The following is a 20898-nucleotide window of genomic DNA, read 5'->3' on the forward strand; positions in this document are numbered from 1 at the left end:
ATGTCAGTGGTGGATCTATTAGCTCGAAATCCACACTGTGATTATGGATAGACTCTGTCTGCAAGCACCTGGAGTCTCTTCAGCACAACACGGGCTTTTGTTGCCAACGATTTAGACATTAATGGCTATGTGTTGTATTATTTTGAGGGGACAGCACATTTACACTGTTATATAAGCTGTATACTCACTGCTTTACATTGTAGCCAAGTGTCATTTCTTCAGTCTTGTCACATGAAAAGATATATGTGAAGGAGGAATCATTAGTGTGCCGTCCTCGATGATTCATACTACTGAAGAGGAACAAGGATGTGTGGAAGGGATCTTAGTAGAGATAGAGAAGGATGAGAGAGAGGAGAGGAAAACGTTGGAGGTGTATTTGGCAGAAGACAGAGGGGAGGAGTTAGATCTCATTATGTGGGAGATTATAAAAGAGGGGGAAGAGGTGCGAAATTTCAGAGTGGTAACGGGCGAGAAGGCAAGAGACATGAGAGATAAGGCAGTACAGGCAGGAGGTGAGAAGGAATCAGATGAGTTGCAGAAGCTGACAAGGGAGTTTCCGAACCTGAAGACTGGTGGGGGTTTGCTCCCAGACCCTCCTACAGCTAAATCGGGCAACGAGAGGTTGGAACCGCTGGAATGAACAGTAGTGGTCTACCCCTGCAACCAATGTGGGGGGAGGAAGGTGATTCGTCCCAGTCCCTGTTTCAACCAACTGCCACAGCGAGACACCCTTGCTGTGGCACAGTTTGCACGGTGCGGAGCATGCCCTTGAGAGCGATGATGGATCAGGAGTGCTTTGGTCCGGCCCCGATGTAAGGAGTGACATTTTCACTCCAGACGTGAAGGTTCACAGTTATAAGGTTTTGCCAGAATTGAGTATGTTGGACCCATTTGAAATAGTTGATGTTGTGGTTTTGTAAAATAAAAAGGACTCTGTTAAAATTTTGAAAATGCCTCTGACCTTTATTCCCGCCCAGACAAAGGGGCTGCATCCGGCTCAAGGAGAACCTGATTACAATATACTAAAACAGTGGTTCTTAACCTTGGGTTACTCAGGTGTTTTTGGACTGCAAGTCCCAGAAGCCTTCACCACCAGCTGTGCTGGCTGGGGCTTCTGGGAGTTGCAGTTTGAAAACACCTGAGTAACCTAAGGTTAAGAACCACTGTACTAAAATATTTATGAATTTTGAGGGGGTGTACTCACTTCTGTGATATACTGTTTATGGCTGTAGAGCCAAAGGTTGGGAGTAGAGATGGGAGTATTCATATACGAATATCCCCACACAGGTGATGTTAATGAGGGTTCAGCCCCATGGGGCCGGACAGTCTACTGAGTAGACTCTACTCCACCACAGACATGGATGGTGTGATTCTACCAATGGCATCGCAGCGCACGATCCGCTCACCACTCTTTGACCTTGCAGCGAGGCTTGCCCTCCCGCCTACTGCCGGGAATAGCAAGCAGATTGCATGCTGCAGAGCTATTCGTAGAATCATGCCATCTGCGTCCGTGGTGGATCGGCGAGTGGACCATCCGGCCTCATGGGGCTGGATCCTCATTAACGCCACCTGTGTGGGGATATTCATATAGGAATACAAATGCCCTCATCTCTAGTTGGGAGTTTGATTCCCCACTGTGTATCCCAAGAGAGGAGCTAGCCTGAGTAGCTTTGGGCAAGCTGCAGAGTCCAAGGTCGCCCCCAGAAGAAGGGAATGGTAAACCATTTATGTACAGTACTTTATATTTAAAAAACCCTGGAGTCACCTTAATTGCATACTGTCAATTTACTTGACAGTATGCAATTATCATAATCATTATTACTAATGCCTGAAATGGGATATGAATATTTTATTACCGTCAAAGACCAGTACACGAACTGGGATATGGAAACCCAGCAGTTCCTCAGCTCCAAGAGACTCCATTAGCATCCTTGAGAATCTGAGCACTTTGGAACTGGAAAACTAGTCACTGCTTCAAATTCTGCTGTCCTATCAGCCAAAGGAAGAACAGAGAAGTCAGTGGGCAAAGTCTCCCCTCACCCATGCTCTATCTTTGGTTGGGCCAGGAGTGTTCAGCAAACCCAGTCCTCTCCATTGTGAAGCCCAGAGAGAAACTGTGTGAGTGGCTATGATCACTCTCAAAAGCAGACTGCAAGCAAGCAGTTGAAGGCTGCTGAGAAAGCAGGGAGTGTTGCACAACTGTCAGCAACATTTCTTTCACAATGCCCCACTCACCCAATTGCTTCTCTGTTCCATTTGCTCTTGGTTTCTTTGGGTCATTTCCAACTGCTTTTATTGTCCAACTGTCACACCTTAAAAGACAGTGTATTCTCTCAGAGCAAAGTCCCGATGAAACTGAGGGTGGCAACTACATTGGCAATGTACCCCATGATTTGTGGTGGAGCTGGCATAGTTAAAACCAAAGTATTTACCCAGGACTAAACATAAGCACGGGGAAGCCCAGTCTTTTTCCGCAGAGAAAAATATCTTTCTGTTTAGCCAGCAGAGGGTTGTTTATTTTGTTCCAATTCTGCTGGCACTGTTTTCTAACCCAATGCACAGGGGCAGTTGCAGGTGATGTATACAGTGAAACTGACAGTGGGGCACAGTATGACAGTAGGGTAATTCCCCTCAACTGAACACTTGTTGTTTTCCCTCCTCTAGACAACTTTTTTTTAAAAAAAATTGTTTTTGTCAAATTTAGAGCTGTATTAGATAAGAGCAAAGCAAAAGCATGCTGCTTATATACCGTCCTATAGTGCTTAAAGCTATGGGCAGTTCACAAGTTAATTATGCAGCCTACATGTTGCTTGCCCAGTGAGGTTGGTACTCATTTTACTGACCTCTAAAGGCTGGAAGGCTGAGTGAACCTTGAGCCGTCTACCTTGGATTGAACCCCAAGTTGTGAGCATACTTTGGCTGCAGTACGGCAGTTCAATGGCTGCGCTATAAAAGCTATGTCACTTTCAGAATTAAAATGAAAAAGACGTGGATGGGGAAGAGGGGACATCTTATTTGCTTCTTATTCAAAAATGAACAAAAATGACATGTGGGAGAAAATGTGATGGGAAAGAATTGAATGAGATATTTTTTTCCACCCAGAGTCATAGAAAGGAGGATAGAAAGAAACACTCTAACGACTGTCGGGCAGAACCCTTAAAAAGAAAATAGTTCTTTTCCACCCTATTGAAGAGGTCACGTCTTCCTGCTGAAGGCAGCAGAAAAAGAGGAAGGGCAAATATCAGATGGCTTGACTCTGTAATGGGAAGCAAGGTTTTGAGCTTGCAAGAGCAGAGAAAGGCTGCCCATGAGCGGGTATTCTGGAGGTCAATCATTCGTAAGAGTCGCCATAAGTCGGTGGCAAGACCGAGAGGCCTCCTCCGGAAAAAGCAGCACTGCCGCACGTGCTTTTCGAGTGGAAGCATGCCCGCCTCCCCCATTCCCGCCAACAGGGGCTATTAGGTGGCGGGCGAGGAGGACTGAGCCCCCTTGCAGCGGGCAAACGGAGGGGCGAACCCCCAGGCGCTCCTGTTTCCTTTATCTGGAGCCTCTAATAACCCCGTCCTGGCTTTAGGGGCTGTGAAGCAGAAGGGCGGGGCGGGAAGAAGGCAGACAACACGTGCGGCTCCTCACACCGGGGTCACGCGTCTCTCTGAGGAAAGAGCAAGGGTGTGTGCCGGGGGGGGGGGGCGGGAGGGAGAGAGCGAGATGGGAGGAGAGCTTTCCAAGCAGGCAGGCGGCCGGGGAAGAGGGGCCGGGAAAGCAGGCTCGGAGGAGGCTCACTTCCCCACACTTAACCAGGGCAATAACCGTCCCTCAGTCTAAAACAAACAAAAAAGGAACTTCTGCTGCGCGCAGGGCTTGCGTGGCACGGAGGAAGCCACCGCGAGGGATAAAGAGCGGGGAGGAGAGCGAGGACAGAAGTTCCCGCCTTCGACACAACATGGATAGGGGGCAGCTGTTCGCTTGCGGGTTGCAGGACCGCCTGGCGCCCAGCCGCTGAAAAGCTTTCGGCAGGCGCCAGCGCCACGCCGCGGGAGATGGCCGGCGGGCCGCGAAGGACGAAGCCGCGGCTGGGCGGTGGCCCCGCTCGCCTGGCGTGGTCCGCGCTGCTTCTGACTTGGGCTGTGGGGAGGGCCGCCTGCCAGGGGACCCTCACCTTCCCTCAGGCCGTTAGCAACCTGGCGGTCAGCCAGGGGCGTCTGCTGGTGGCCGCCGGCAACTGCTGGTACCAAGCGGAGCCCTCGCTGGCCCGGCCGGCAGAGGTGGGCGGTTGCCAGCCGCAGGAGTCCTCGGTCAACAAGCTGCTGCTGCCCTTCGGCCGCTCCCGCCTGCTTACCTGTTGGAACCAGCCGGAAGGCAGCTGCTACGAGGAGGACCTCGGCGGCGGCGGCGGAGGCGCCCACGCCAACGGGACCGCCCGGGCGCCCCAGAAGGACTTCGGCAAAGAGCTGGTGAGTTACACGTCTCGGGGCGCCGCCGCCGGCGCGATGTACTCCTTCGAGTCAGACTGGTACCTGATCGTGGCCACGACGCACATGCTGAACGACTCCCGTTACAACACCAAGCTGGCCATGAGCACCGCCATGACGGCCGTCTCCATCAAAGGAGAAGGTCCGAAGCCCGTGGGAGAAGCGCAGCAGCTGCACTTGGCCGTGGAAAACGTGTTGTACTTCGTGGACGCCTTTCTGTGGGGCGAGCACTTCTTTTTCCCTTACTATCACTACAACCGGAGCCTGGAGCCCAAGATGCTCATCGTCCCTCAAGACGTGGACCACAATCATGTCAGAGGCCACAGCCAGAGAGTCTTGCGATGTGGCGACGCGACCCAAATCCTCTCCTCCGCCTTCCTGGAGGAGCGCGCTTTCTGGATCGGGATCTTTGGCTCGGCTAAGAGGGAAGCGGGCCCAACCTCTACAGCCCTTTGCATCTTCGATCTGACCCAGTTCCTTAGTAAAGCCCGAGGCTGCAAAAAGGAGAGTGTGTCGGAATTCCTGCCTCAGTCATACTCTGCTTGTGTAAGTAGTTTTCGTTGTTCTTTAAAGACCTATCTATTGCTGGATGGGAGACCAAAAGTTCATCTTACGGAGAACATAGTCCCTGCCCATCCACACTGCTTTTGGCCCTATCTTTAAAAAAATGTGAAATGACGTTGTAGTTTGGTTTAAGCAGTTTTGCTGCTATGTCAGCCTTGTGAGGTAGGCCACTGTTTCAGCATACAGATGGGACAGGGTGGCTTCCCGGTCCAAAGATTTTGAGATCTGTAATGAAACAACCTGTAGTAGTTAGTCATATTGTCTGCATGCAGTTTCTTCTATCTAGCTCTTTGCAAATTTGCACAGCATGAATACACTTATTTTATTGAAAATTTGTTGCTCCCTTATGTTACACACAGAGCTTTGAAATATGTATTACTTTTGTGAAGGAGCATATCTTTTATATTAAAAAGGAGAATTAAATTGAAATAAGGGAGCACTAACCAGGGTAAAGACGTAATATGGTGGGATTTCTTTTTAGGTGAATTAAACTAGATATAAGGTTGGGGCATGGATTTGGAACTACTTTAGTTAAGAATGTTATTAGACGATCTTGAGAATATTGTACACTATGAAAGTAATATTATGATAGTAGCCAATATTATATACAGTACTAAAATACGCACATTAATGGTTTGAATGTTTGAAAGATGTCTGGAATTTGGGGGGGACAATTGGGAAGACACTGAGATGTAAAAAACAAATAACTGTAAGCAGATCATGTAACACAATGTTTGACAAGCACAAATTAAATTTAGATAGAGTGAAAAACTAATAAAATGTTTTTTAAAAAAGAAATATTACTTTTGTGGACTATGTCTCCTGTCAAGAGCTGTAATATAGAAAGTTATACTATTCAGGTTCAGTGGTGAAGGGGGATTTACCTAGAGAAAAGTTTGCAACTATCCTGTGACTGTTACAAATGGTCTCGTTTCCACCACCTTTCTAGCTAAGACGATGCTTTAAAAATATTGAATTTAACTCTTAGCCTTGTGGCACTTATGAAATTGCAGACTTGTCGAATAAGTTTGGATAAGATTCTTGTAGCTTCGCAAGGAGCAGACCATTGTTGGGCTTAGAATAGCAGGAGGTTGTAAACAATTTATTCAGGTTAATGAATAAATTGTTAATACACAATGAAGCAAGTTAAAGTGTGGCATCACCAAAGAACCTAATGAGACATGCTCTGTTTATTTATATCATTGTGTTTTAATAAATACAGTATACTGCTTTCCCACTTCAAAGGGGTTTACAAAGGTAAGACAATATACTACATTAAAGTATTAAAGATCCATGTAAACATATACAGTTGAAGTCATGTGCTCCTGCAGTCACCTAAATGTCTTCCTGCAGTGATAATAGCATCACTGTAGCAGCAGCATTCCCAGTTAGTAACCTTGCTGTACTGAGAGACTGTCACACTGCATATTTGGATTTGCAGAGCTAGCCATTGATAGCTCTTCTGTCTTATTTGAACTGAGCTTTGGACCCATCCACTCTGATTCATTGCTTGGTTGAGTACTTGGGCAGTGCACTTATAGGGCATTCTGCAATCCCTAATGCTAAGGAAGAGGACATTAAGGACAGTTCTATGAGGAAAGCTTCAGGCATTATCAGTCAATTACATTGTGTAGCCATTCTGGCTGTCAATCCTTAATGGATTTTTTCCCCTCTGATAAAAAAGAAAAGATGAATAAAACAGTAGGAAAACATAGTAGTGATGAGTTACAAATTGAAGATATTGTCTGGACTGCTTATCTAATTCTTTAGTGAATTAGGATAGTCACTTTATAAAAGCCTTGCTTGGAAGCACCCCATCCGTAAACAGATGCCTGTCCTCTCAAACTTCTCCCACAAAATCTCACTGAGTAGTTTTTCATAAATGCTTAAAAATATGATAGGAAGAATAAAGTCGGATGGAACCACTCAAGATATTCTCAAAGAGTAAGAGAGTAGTCATTCAGGAATTCTAACATTTTCTTATGAGGCGGAAGCAGAAGCTGGAAAAAGTTCTGTCACTGCCTTCAACTTCTACCACCTACAAGCAGCATGGAAAACTTCCACGTAAGTGATAGTTTTTAAATCCAGGGAGAGATCCTAGAGAGTCTCCAGTTGCACAACCTTTTAGCATGCTGATCAGAGCAATCAAAGCAACACATCCCAAAGCAGAATTACATGAACCCAGAAAATCAGTTTCATTCAAAAGCACATGGAATTGCTGCACCAGCAGCCTCATCACCAGATAGTAAATTGAATACACAAGCTTATAGCTCCTGAACTATGAAGTACAGTATTATGATGGCTTATTTGAGAGCTGATGGCATTCATCATTCATTCTTAGGTTGGATTAGTGGATAAATGGTCAACCCCAAGTATTCTGCTGCAAACTGTATGCATAAGATATATTTATATATGTAAGAATATGTGTATCCAAGGCTGGATAACAGCTCTCATGAATATCTGTAATTATATTAAACTGTGGTCTTTTTTTTCCAGGGCTGTAAATCAGAGCTCAGTTCAAAACAATGGCTATGTGTGATTTCATATCAGCAATAGGTAGTGACAGTAGCAGATTTCTGCAAGCCTAGTAGGGATTTCCTCACAGATGGGATGGGATGCACAACCTATTATCATAAACTTTAGTAAGGATTTGTGCTATAGATGTCGAATAGTCTGTCTTAGGTTCTTAGGCATGTTCTTCCAAGCCCGAGAAATACATTGTCTTACTTGGTTTCACTTCAAGTCATTATGGTCAAGAGGCTGTAGAATGCTGGGGGAAGCAGAAATCCCTGCAGACATAAATGTATGGGATCATTCTTGAAGCCATTGAACAAGCAAAGACAGCGGCCAATACAGTGCAGAGTTTGCTTGTGAGATGAGATACTGATTTCGCTGTATATGAGCAGTAACAATGTTAAACTGCTTATGTTGAAGCCTGTCATATGAATGGTTTGATCCTGACCCATTTGTATGCTGAAGAGCACCAAGTATGCTGGTCTAAATTCTTGCTAGATTTAATTTATTTAATTGTTTTGTGCACTTGTGTTTGTTTTTAAGTTGCCTTAAAGATCTTTTGAGTCAAATGGCAGCTCAGAAGTAAGAACATAAAATGCTTTCCATCATATTAGGTTTACCAAATTTTTGTTTTGTTTGCTGTCGTATACCCACATTGGAGAGAATTTGTAACATTTGTCGTAATGGTTCGTGCCATAACAAAATGCAGACCAGTTCAGATCACAATTATATGAGTATTTTATTGGAAGTAATTTCAACACTAATTCAGATGAGCTTAATTTTATGTAGACCTGTACAGGAAGGGTGGGGAAGCATTTGCCCTCCAGGTGATTTGAATATCCCCCTGTAATCTGTTACCTTGGAGTGTGCTGACCAGGACATCTGGGAGTTGAAGTCTAAAACACATGTAAGGCTAAAGGTTCTGGCCATGGCCAAAATCCTTTTGTGAAAAACATGTATGCAAGTGATTTTTGTGGCTTGTCAGCTATCCCCAGTGACACAACCCAACACACATTCAGTTGGTGAAATGGAGAAAGACCAAGCATGCAGTGGATAGCAGAATATCTCACTATCACTGCTTACATGATTACCCTTAATGCAATTGCATAATGCAAAGGGATTCTTGCCCTTATTTACCATTCTGCCATAGTATTTGTAACTTTATTGTAACATTATTGTAATACTTACATGTTGTAACAGGCTATCCTTTGGCATGTTCCCCCCCCCCCCCAGAATTTTGTGTTGGCTCAGAATTAGTTTGTAATGCTTTAGTATGTTTTTGTAAATGTTGCAAAGGAAGGATCTGTATTCTCTCTGTTTAAGAGTTTATTTCATGTTGGATACATTTTTATCACATCTACTCCAGAAGAGTTTGGAGTGGCATAGATATTATCTAATTTCATCTAGAAAAATATAAAGTAGTTTAGACTGAGAGATGATTGACTCAAAGAGAAGTATGCTTTAAGAGTATAAATTTTGAAGCTAGACTTCCTCAGTTGAATTTTTAATACTTTGTACTTCATCACTTGGATCTCCTGCCAGTGATTCTTAGTAATTTTCAAAATATAGGGGATTCCACATTCATTTCATATGCTTAAAAGACCAGCAAGATATAACTTTGTAAAAATATAAGGCATGATCTAGCCAACAATAAGCATCGTCCAGTTCCATTAATTTCAAAGGGAAATATTTAAGTACTGTACTGTACATGTTTAACTTTTTTTACAGTCGTGAGCCTTTAAAATGTTTATTATTGAATGAGTCAAATTTAGAGTTTGGATAATCAGCTGATTGAACATATGTAAAAGAAGATCTTGTAGCATTTCTCAACATGAAAAACAGGAACTTGATTCTGCAGTGTTGAAACATCATTATGCAATTGTAGAATAAAGAAGGTTCCTAGCATTAAAATTCTATGATAACATTTATGCTAATGTGCTAATATGGGGTGGGAGTAGGAATCCCAATTGTGCTGCAGAATTTATTAAGAATTAGTCAGTTCTTACAACTGCTCTCAAATCGAAACTATTTGCTGTAGGAGGTGGTTTTTTCTGTGGCAATCACATACCTTTAAAGAAGCCCTGAAAACCTCTTACCTCCCCCTTTTGGCTTTTTCTTCAGTTTTTATTTTTACTAAGATTGTAAGAACAGAAGAAAAACCATGCTGGATCAGATCAAAGTCTGGCATTCCGTTCACCACAGTTGGTTACAATGGGATGTCTCTTGCAGGACATGAATGCAACTGGATCCTCTATCTCGCTTTCCTCAGCAACTAGTATACAATGACATGTTGCTCTTGAAACTGGAGGTGACATGCAGTCTTCCTGGCTATTAGTCACTGATAGCCTTATTCTCTATGAATTTATTGAGCCCCATTCAAAATCTGTCCAAGCTGGCAGCCATCATTACATCTTGTGGCAGTGAATTCCACATTAACTATGACCTGTGAAAAGTACTTGAATCTTCTAGTCAGTATGAGCAGAAGAACCACTGAATTGATGATGGCTCTTAGCTGCTATTATGTACTGGATTTTTTATGGGATGCATTTATTATAAGTATTGCTTGCTTTATTAATTTTTAATGTTAGACTGAGAGGACTTATTAAGTATACGTTTAAGGGATTTCATTACTCTAGTTTTGCCTTAAAGATAGACTAAAATTATGCTAAAGCATATGCATAAGTAAATATTGAGTAATATACAGCCTTCTCACTCATCTTTCTCTGATCTGTCCCTTCTCCATAGCCACTTTGCTCTTAGACAGACTCAGTTCTAGTATCTACACCCAGATGAGAGAAAAGCATGTGGAGGAACAGCTTATTGATTGGAGTGAGCAGCAGTGTGTGGTTACACAGTGGTTCAACACCCCATGAATCACTATCATCTGGATACTACATTTAAATTGTTATGACACATCTGTGGGATTTTTCTTCTATTACAAATGCAAATCACTCGCCATCTCCCACCCTGATTCTTGTCATGAGGATCACATGAGGCAAAAAGTTAAAGCCTCCTTCCCTTCAACCCACAGTTGGTTTTGGGGGCTTTGCATTTTTAGAATTTTGTATTGCAACTCTCTGCATGAGAGTGAGTTCGGAGCTTTCTTTTGATAGCTATTTGATTTGAATAGGTTTTCCTTCAGTTAAATTCTTTTACAGAGTCTGCAGCATGTCATCTGCAAGCTGTCTCTGTGGCTAAACAGAGACAGCTTGTAGGTTGGACCTAAGAACATGCTAGTATTGTAGTATGGGATATTATGGGTAAACTCATGATCAAGAGGGAAGTGTGCCAGTAAGTCATGGCTGTTATTTGCATGAATGCATATAGTTTTCCATGAAGTAAATGGCTGTGTTTCCTGTGCAGCTTAAAGGCATGTTTATTCTTTTGCTATTAACCTATTCCACAGACTCTGCATACTGGGTCTTAATCTTTTCCATAATAAAACTATTGAATGGTCCATCAGTGACAAAGGAAGGCCAAGCTGTATGCAAGACATTCTGTTCAGACCTAATGCTAAATCACAATTTGGCATTACAAAAGCAAGCCTAGTTTCTTCCTAGGCTGTCAAGCATGACGATTTCACTTAGGCTACATTTTGGAAATTGGAAGCCCCTCTTTCCATTTTGGATTAAATTTAGTTTATTTATTTGATTTATATACAACTCCTTTAGTGGAAACACTACTCTGGGTGACTTACAAATGAAAAACTGAGAACCCCACTTGACCCCATATAACAATACAATCAATATGGCAGTTCACTGATCTAGATCTAAAATTAATGCAAAAAGAAAAAAAGCAGAAGAAAAGCAATTAAAATTAGTATTAATAGCATCTGGAGGATAAGTTATTGAAGGCAGCTCTGTGTAATTCTGTCTTCACTGATTTCCTGACTATCAGGAGGGAAGGAGCCTGCTCTAATTCAATATGAAAACTTATTCCAAAGATTTGTTGTGGGGGGCACCACCTAGAAGACCCAATTCCTTGTTGTCACCTTTTTGTACTCACTGGATGTAGCCACTTTAATAATACAATATTTTCTCTATTTTGAAAGAGTATTGTTAAGATTATTTGGTATTTACATTGGTAGAGTGCAACAGTTCAGTGTTGAGTTTATGATTATTGAACAGGAGTAACTACTCTAGGAACAGGTGATGAAGGAAAAGGGTTTTTTTCCCCCCAGAAAATCTATTCATGGTAATGGAAGAGGAAAGATCCCCAGCTTAATTGCAGAAGTCAGTAGAGCTGATTTCTATGTGTCAAGGTCTGCTGGTAGCCTTTACTGAGAGTGCATATATAGCTACCTCGTTCTAACAAAGGACAGCAGCAATGAAGGTGGCGGAGGAGGCAGAAGGAGATAAGTATGAGAGTAGCAATCTGTTCTCAAATGAGTACTTTAAAAATACAAGAGGTGGAAAGATATATGGGTCCTAATCATCTTTCCCCTCACATATTCAGGTTATTTGTTACTAAATGTTAATATTTAATAAGTCACACAAGCCCTAATTTAACTGTGGTTAATCCAAACAAACCATCTTCATGAACTATGGTTTGCAGTTGTCTTATTAAGGTTAGTGATAAGTTAGAACCATCTGTCAGACTGTGGTAAACTGAAATCAGATGTAAATGTTTATGAAATCCTGGTGACGGGATGAGGAAGGTGGAACAAAAGAGACAAGGAGACAGAGGGGGAAATGGTTTTTCAACTAAAGGCTAGCACTAAGCATTATAAAAAATAAAAGAAAGTAGAAAACTGGGTGGAGATAGTTCTTAGAGCTGTTTTAATTTGTCCACCCAAAGCCCATGCAAGGAAGCCAGATGTCTATCCCACATTGTGCACACACACTTAGTGAAGACTCAGTGTAGCTATCAAAAAAGAAAAGCAAGACAATTTTAGAATGTGTCCAATCTGATAAGCAATGTACTATCCTCCTCTTGCCATTTCTGGATGCAAAATAGCTGCTGGTTCAGTTGGATAGGGAATAAACAGCATCCACTGAGGTCAAGCTGAGCTCATTGATTCAGGTTTTTGTGAGAGGTTTTGACTTTCAATGTAGCTGTAACTGTTAATCTTCTACTTGGACACTTTTATTACAGCAAATATTTTTGTTCAGATTTCAGCACTTGTAACTCCCCTAACACTAGAGCAAACTACAGTGATTTGTAGGGTGCCCCAACCAACCCAAGCACAATAGAGGGCTTCTTAAACCATTCTGTATCTGCTCTGGCAACATAGAAATATCCATGTTTTGCCTCATTTGGACAACTTATCTGAAGCTAGTGCACACCTTTATGATCGAATGATAATTTTTTTGTTCTGTGTTTGATTTTTCAGGTCACAGTAGCACAGCCATTGAACAACTCAGTTTCCATGCATCATTCTAATCTAGTGTCAGTTTATGCCACAATAGTTTTGAACAAAATTGTTTTGTTTTTGGGGACAGAAAATGGGCAATTACTGAAGGTAAGCCTGTGTTTACTGCTTGAATCTCTGTGGTTTCATCAGTTTGTAGATTGAGGCCACATAAAGTTGCAACAGTATGTTTTTATTTTTAACACCATTAATGTTAAGGACAGAATCCTGTTAAGAAAATACAGAGAGTAACACTCTACAGGGGTAGCATTCCATGTGATTTCTAGCTTGCAATTGCATCAAAACCAACACAGCTTCCATGCATGCAAAGAGTAGGTAACTACCTGTTCACAAAACAACAGGAAAAAAACTACTCCATGATCAACAGACTTTTGAACACCTAGGGGAGAAAAACAGGTTCTTTTAAACATATGTGTATGTATGTGTATATAAATGTGTGTACATATACATATTAAATAATACATATAGTACTGTATTTCTAAAACCTCAGGAATTCTGCATGTGACGTTTTGCCATGTCTTTTAGTGAATGGAGAAGCTGAGTGCATACATCTGTTTGAATGTTTAGATCTTCCACTTCAGTGAAGTAAATGAGAAAGGCATTGAACGTGAAGAAACACTACAAATGCTGGAGTGAGAATATAGTGGGGAAGAGAGGGTGCCTTGAGTTTAGTGGCAGAAAGACAGGAATGGAATAGAATAGAATATATAACAACAGTGTTTAGTAAAATAGCTGCCATTTGGAGCATTTTAAAAATCATTTTGCCTTTAAAACAGCAGTGGCGGCAGCAATAACAGTTCTTTAAGGTGATTGGTTTGTGTATCTGAATTAAGAAGTGAGATGTGCAATTGTCTTGTTAATAACTATTTGCAAAGTTTATGGTTAATTCTGTGTTTTTAATGCTTCTAGGTTGTTCTTGATGACGAAATGAAGCCAAAATGCCCTGATATTTTATATGAAATTGAGGAAGAAACAACAGTTTTTCACAAACTTGAACTTGATCCTGTGGATAAAGATTACATCTATCTACCATCCAATAATAAGGTTTCCTGAGTACTGTCCATCCATACTGTACTTATTATGCAATCTGAATCTAGTGATCTGGCTAAACTTTCTCCCAATAAGCCAGAGTTAGAAGCTAATAATAATAATCATAATCATAATCATAATCATAGGCACAGTTAACTATTTTAGCTTATTGGAGAAGAGACATGACAATGTGCCAGAGGCAAACAGAAAAGCCTAGGTTTGCTTAGTTGCAACATCCAGACAGTGTGCAATCGCACATTGGGTCATTCACATAAATCCAGAATTTTGGCTTGTTGTGACTCCTGAACACACCCACAAAAATGGTACTTCTGGAGTTGGCCATCATACTTCATCTGACCAAATCCTGGCTCACTGAGGTGCAGCAAACCTACTGAAAACCTTTGCTACTGTTTTGTAAAACAAAACATTTTTTATCAGGATGGGTAGTTTTAGTAACTAGAAAAGCTGAGCTCTACAGATAACATAATTAGGTCTTTGTAACTTGGGAGATTAGCTATTGCAATATTTGTTGTTCTGCAACAGTTACATTGACTTGCTTGAGACTTAAAGGCAAAGCTGATTAAAATAGAAAGAATTTGATTCATAGGAGTATTCACAAGTTGATAGAATCAAAGTCTCTACACAAGCCTTAGCTGATTGTCAAACCTGAAGGAGAATGGGATGAATTCCTACAGAGCTTGGAGAGAATGAACAAAAATTGTCACATTTTTAGAGAACCCCTGCCAGATCTTGAATGATATTGTCAAGAGCAAAAGCCCAGAGAAATATTTAATAGGATTATTAGAAGGCAATTGCCTTTAGCATTACAGTATCTAAATAGGTATCTTTAGGAAAGTCTACAAACACAGCCCTTCCAGATCTGAAGCCTGATCAGTTTAATTATTTTTCTTTCACCTGCTGGTACTTTACAAGGATTTGTTACTGTTGTTGCTCATGTTTCTTGGGTTCATGGAAATATTGTTTGACCTTTTGGAAAGAATAACTAGACATTTGTAAAAAAATGCTTTTTGTATTTTAGATTAGAAGAATACCGGTTGCAAATTGTACCAAATATATGTCCTGTAAAGAGTGTTTATCCGCAATGGACCCACACTGTGGATGGTGCTATTTAAAGAAAAGGTATTTCTTTTTGCTAAGTAGGATTTCATAAATAAATACTGCATTATCATTAATCTTTCATTCCCAATATCCTGAGGTTCTGTTCATAGTTGTTTTCCATAAAGCCACATTAAATCCTTTTAAGTCCGTAGTTTATAACCATTCTCCCTCAAGCACCTCCTCTATGAAGGCTGATACAAAAATTAAAATGCCATACAAGCTTCTCTTTTAGTTGGATTGGGTGGTAATTTGACTGAGCTAGCAGACTATTCAGTATTTTACACAAGTTACAAGCAGATCAATATGCTGTTAGATCAGCAGATATTCTTGCAAAGTTTGCATTCATTTTAAAGGAGCTTGTTCAGAAAGAGTTCTTGGCGCGCTGTACCACTGATCTCATTTTAATCCTCTTAGTGCTTTGTGATTATAGTTGTATGGTCTTCCAGCTATCCGCATATTGGTCTGCTTGATATTTGGGGGATATATGTGGGAGACAGCCAGTGGATTACAAAATAAGTAAAGCCCTACTTCTACACTTCCAAGAAGACAGGCTTATTTTGAAAAATAAAATGCTGAATGAATGAGGGCTAAATTACATTCTGCATCATTTAGGCATAGTGTCGTTTTAGATTCCTTTGGATTTTTTTCCTTTTCAACTGATATCAGATGAAGATGGCTGGATAGCTCAGTAAGTTATGTACAGTGGTGCCTCGCTTAGCGATTGCTTCGTTTAACAAAGAATTCACTTAACGATGTGTTTCTTGGAGGAATTCTCCGCATCGTTTAACGATGTTCTCTGTGGGGGATTTTCACTCAACGATCTCTGTTTTCGCTCATTTTCAAGTGTCTTAAAATGTTTGAAACCTGTTTTAAATGCTTGGAATCGGTAGTCCCCCTTGTGAAACATGTGCAAACTTAATTTGGCTCTGTTCTGAGTCTTCGTTAATTTTTGGTGATTTTTTGTTTTTCCCCTTTAAATCCATTGAAGGGACAGTTCAATGAATTTAAAGGGGAAAAACAGAAAATCACCAAAAATTAACGAAGACTCAGAACAGAGCCAAATTAAGTTTGCGTAGGTTTCACAAGGTGCACTACTGATTCCAAGCATTTAAAACAGGTTTCAAACATTTTAAGACACTTAAAAATGAGCGAAAACGGAGATCGGAAAGCCAATTGAAATGCATTGAAGTCAGCTGCAATGCTTTTGAATGGCTTTCCGTTGGGAGAAACATTGTTTCACTTAGCGATGTTTCCTATGGGGATTTTCACTTAAGGATGGTAATCCATTCCCATTGGAACGGATTAACTGGTTTTCAATGCATTCCTATGGGAAATGGTGTTTCGCTTAACGATGTTTTCCCATAGCGATGGGTTTTTTGGAACCAATTAACATCGTTAAGCGAGGCACCACTGTATCTAGTTGAGGAGCCAGAGGCTGGGAATTCAGTTCCCTACTCTGCATTTCAGAAGAGCCAATCTTTTTGGTCTTGGGCAAGCTGCTTAATCCCAGGATACCAATGGACCTCTGAATATTCTCTATCTAGAAAATCCTGAAAAGGGTTATCACAATTCAAAATTGACTTGATAGTGTGCAGTTATTATTAAGAGCAGATGGAATAAATCTTGATTGACACAATGGTGGAGGAGATTTTAAAATCCCCGTACTAGTTTTTATTTTAATGTCTGCCTACTGTTGGAAGCAAAGGGGGCAAGAAATCTCCATTGGCACCAGTGGAGGTTCTCTCTTTTTCCTCCCCTCCTTTCAGCCCCTCTTCCACAGCTCTCGTTATATTGATAGACTTTGTCTTCTAGAGAGTTTGTCTTCTAGAAAGAAAAGGCATTCCAATTCATAGGACTGAAGTAAGGGTTTTAATAATTTTTAAATTATTATTTTACAATTATTTTAAAAAATTTTAAAACCATTAATGCAGAATCAGAGGATGTGTCCAGTGTACCGTGCTTAGGTCAAGTATTAACGGATGAGTTGCAGTTGTCAAGATCTGAGGATGTGGACAGGATGCTTAGATCTGTCCATTCTACCACCACTCCGCTCAACCCTTGCCCATCTTGGCTAATTGGAAGAACTGCCAGGGGGGTTCGCACCTGGGTCCAGGAGGCCGTGAACGCCTCTTTGAGAGAGGGAGTGGTTCCTACCACCTTGAAAGAGTCGGTAATTCGACCACTCCTTAAAAAGCCAAACCTGGACCAAGGGTGGTGGTTAACTAAGGCAAACATCCGTTATTTGGGCAAGGTGTTGGAGCGGGTTGTGGCTGGGCAACTCCAGGCACTGCTGGATGAAATGGATTTTCTGGATCCGTTTCAATTGGGTTTCAGGCCAGGCTTTGGTATGGAGACTGCCGTGGTCTCCCTGTACAATGACCTTTACCGGGAGAGAGATGGGGGAGTGTGATGCTGTTGATACTCCTGGACGTCTCAGCGCCTTTCGACACCATCAACCATGGTGTCCTTCTGGATAGGCTGGCTGAATGGGGAGTTGGGGGCACTGCTTTATGGTGGTTCCACTCCTTCCTGGCTGACCGTGTCGAGAGGCTGGTGCTGGGGGGCAGTTGCTCTGCCCCATGGCATTTATGTCATGGGGTTCCTCAGGGCTCGATACTGTCCCCCCATGCTGTTTAACATCTACATGGAACCACTGGGAAAGGTTATCAAGAGGTTTGGGCTGAGGAGTCAGCAATATGCTGATGGCACTCAACTCTATCTCTCGTTTTTCACCAATCCAGGTGAGGCGGTTTCTGTGCTGAACTCGTGTATGGACCTGATAATGGACTGGATGAGAGTTAATAAACTGAAACTCAATCCAGACAAGATGGAAGTGCTGTTAGTGGGTGCTTCACTGGACAGGCTAGAGGGCCATTTCCCTGCCCGGAATGGGGTTGCACTCCCCCTAAAAGACAGGGTCCACAGCCTGGGGGTGCTCCTGGATCCTGGAAGCCCAGGTGGACTCGGTGACTAGGGGCACCTTCCTTCAGCTGTGGAAATTGTACCAGCTACAGCCCTACCTGGACAAGCAGAGTCTCATGACAGTTACACATGCACTGTAATGTGCTGTACATGGGGCTGCCTTTGAAGATGGTCCGGCAACTGCAACTGGTTCAGAATCGAGATGTGCGAGTGGTGGGGCCGAGAGGGAACATATCAGTCCAATTCTGTTCAAATTACATTGGCTACCAGTCACTGCCCGGGCCCAGTTCAAAGTGCTTGTTTTGATGTATAAAGCCCTTAACGGGTTGGGCCCTGGATACCTGAAGGACAGCCTCCTTCCATATGAACCTACCTGGCAATTAAGATCTAGCCGGGGGGCCCTCTTGAAAGAGCCATCCCTCAAGGAGGTAAGAGGGATGGCTTGTGGACAAAGGGCCTTTTCGGCAGCTGCCCCCAGACTTTGGGACACCATCCCAATTGAGATTCGTCTGGCATCAACGCTGATGACATTTTGGTGCCAGGTCAAAACCTTCCTGTTCCAGAAGGTTTTTAATTGAAAATAATATCAACTGTGGCTCCTGATGGCAATTTTTAGAGCATTGTATTTTTAATTGTATTTGAATTGTTTTTATCTCTTTATCTTTTTATTGAATTCAAATTGGTGTAAGCCGCCCAGAGACCTTTGGGTAAGTGTGGGTGGCATATACATTAAATAAATAAAAATAAATAAATAAAATTTAAAAATCATTTTAGAGATCTTAAAAAGTACACAATAGAACCATGCTGCTATATGTTTGTCACATATGTATTTTGGATTGTTTCAGCTGCACCTTAAAAGGAGAATGTTTGCTTTCAAATAATTCAGGGAACTGGACAAGCATTTCAAATGTAAGCAATAAATGCCTGCAGATCTACACTTCTGAACTTCACAGAGGTGAGGTATGTTATCATTACATTTTATTTATATTCATTTGTGTACAAAGCCACTAAAATAGGAAAAGATAAACATAGTTAAGTTATGCAGCTGTGCATTAACAAATGGATTAATAGAATTTGCATACATTGAATTTTACTGACTAGAACGTATTGTCTAGTTTTTAGATTGTTTATCCCTTTGACTTGTTCTAGACAAGCATGACTGCTGTGATTTTATCATCAGCCATCCATGCTTTTGTGCTGGTGCTTTGAGAAAGACGTTATATAGCTAGACTGTCCCCTAGACCTAAGCAACTTAAGGAATACTTAAGCTTTTAAATAACAAGATTAATTTCTTTACAATAAATCAAAGTTTAAGGAAAACAGATGTTTAGGAAACGCATAGGAAGAGTGTGGTAGATGAAGGTTTCCTTTTCAAATTAACACTGACAGTTAGCCTTATTGAGGTACCTCTTCAGATTTACCAGGTTGTCCTCAAATATTGTTGGCAGCCCACAAGTTTAGACAATAAAGACAATGATGACAACAATAAAACAACAGTTTTGTAGGGAGTACTGTGGGACTGGAAGTTACTGGTGATGGCACATAAAAGACCCTTGAAGGGTGCATGTTCTACAGTGGTGCCTCGATTTACGACTTATGACTGAAATGGTCATAAGTCGAAACACCATTTCCCATAGGAATGCATTGAAATGCAATTAATCCATTCCGGCTGAAGAAAAAAATCACCAAAAAACGAAAAAACCCACTGTGAGACTCATCGGAAACGTGATTAATCCGTTCTGGCTGAAGGGAAGGGGAAAAAAAGCAAACAAACTGTGCAAGACCCTTCAGAAATACAAAAAAAGCAAAGCAAAAAGCAAACAAACCATGCAAGACCCATCGAAAATGTGATTAATCCGTTCCAGTCAAAGAGGGGGAGGAAGCAAACAAACCATGCAAGATCCTTCGGAAATGCAAAGAAACCAAAGCAGAAAGCAAACAAACCTTGCAAGACCCATTGGAAATGAGGAAAAAACACAAAAAACCACCCTGCAAGACCCATCACACCATAGAAACATAATCCCACCACGCAGCCCAAAAACACACCACAAAACCCACCCAGAACAGGTTTTAAAAAGTAGAAAGCAGCACCTTACCTTACCAGGCAAGTCCAAAGCCGCCTCCGATCGCACACACTCTAACTGCTGGGGCAAAAGAGCTACAAAGAAGCAGCCTCTTCGCCACCAACGGTTAGCACTTTGAATTCCCCGCCTTTTTCCCTTGCCTTTTTCTGGTTGTAACTCGAAGCTCCAGTAGCAAGAAGAAACAAAATTTTCCAGCTGGAGCTGCTCATAACTCGAAATGGTTGTATGTCGGGACATTTGTAAGTTGAGGCACCGCTGTACTTTGCCTATCCTTACCTTAGAAAGATGTTTAGCTGACTGATTTCACAAATTACAATTACTGTGTTTGCATATATTTGTGCTAATTCCTGGGTTGTTGGTTTTTTTGGGGGGGGGGGTCATGATTATTATGCCATATGAAAATAGAAGTTTACTTCTGAAAATGTTAACCTTTTTCATTATGAATATTTGGGTTACACCAAAAGCTTTTTCTTCCTCTTTTTTCCCTTTTTAATTATTCCTCCTTGGATTTTTGTCACTGTAACATTTAATTTTTTTTCATCATGCAGTAAATAAACTACCTGGTTGTGCAGTAAGGTCTAGGCTCCCAGCCAAGCTTATGTATTTTAATACGCAGCCAATGTCTTTTTCTTTTTTTAGATTTTTTTTCTCCTTGCTTTCATTCCACTTCTCTTTTTCTTCTGTTATGAAATATTGTAACCTTTTCATTGTAAGATCTCTGTCTTGAAGATGCCATCTTGTTAGGGCCTCACTGCTTAAAGCAATTTAGGCTTGTTTTTCTTGTTGTTTTATCAAAACATTTTTATTTAGTTTTCTTTTCTTT

The 20898-nt window shown here is 41.5% G+C and overlaps 1 protein-coding gene across 2 annotated transcripts in view; it reads left to right on the plus strand.

The window, feature by feature from the left end:
- Nucleotides 1-3897: 3897 nt before the first annotated feature.
- The window catches only part of PLXNC1 (plexin C1), a 63231-nt gene continuing 46230 nt past the window's right edge, over nt 3898-20898 (plus strand). Inside the window, exons 1-5 of one of the 2 annotated variants that reach the window (XM_020815794.3) lie at nt 3898-5018; nt 12883-13011; nt 13831-13965; nt 14990-15090; nt 18837-18951. In XM_020815794.3, the coding sequence (XP_020671453.3) occupies nt 4041-5018; nt 12883-13011; nt 13831-13965; nt 14990-15090; nt 18837-18951 (1458 nt within the window). In that variant the 5' untranslated portion in view covers nt 3898-4040. The remainder of the gene's footprint in view (nt 5019-12882; nt 13012-13830; nt 13966-14989; nt 15091-18836; nt 18952-20898) is intronic. The other variant, XM_078394832.1, reaches the window with a different exon arrangement.

Source organism: Pogona vitticeps, chromosome 5 (assembly GCF_051106095.1).
Source record: "Pogona vitticeps strain Pit_001003342236 chromosome 5, PviZW2.1, whole genome shotgun sequence".
NCBI classification, from domain to species: domain Eukaryota; kingdom Metazoa; phylum Chordata; class Lepidosauria; order Squamata; family Agamidae; genus Pogona; species Pogona vitticeps.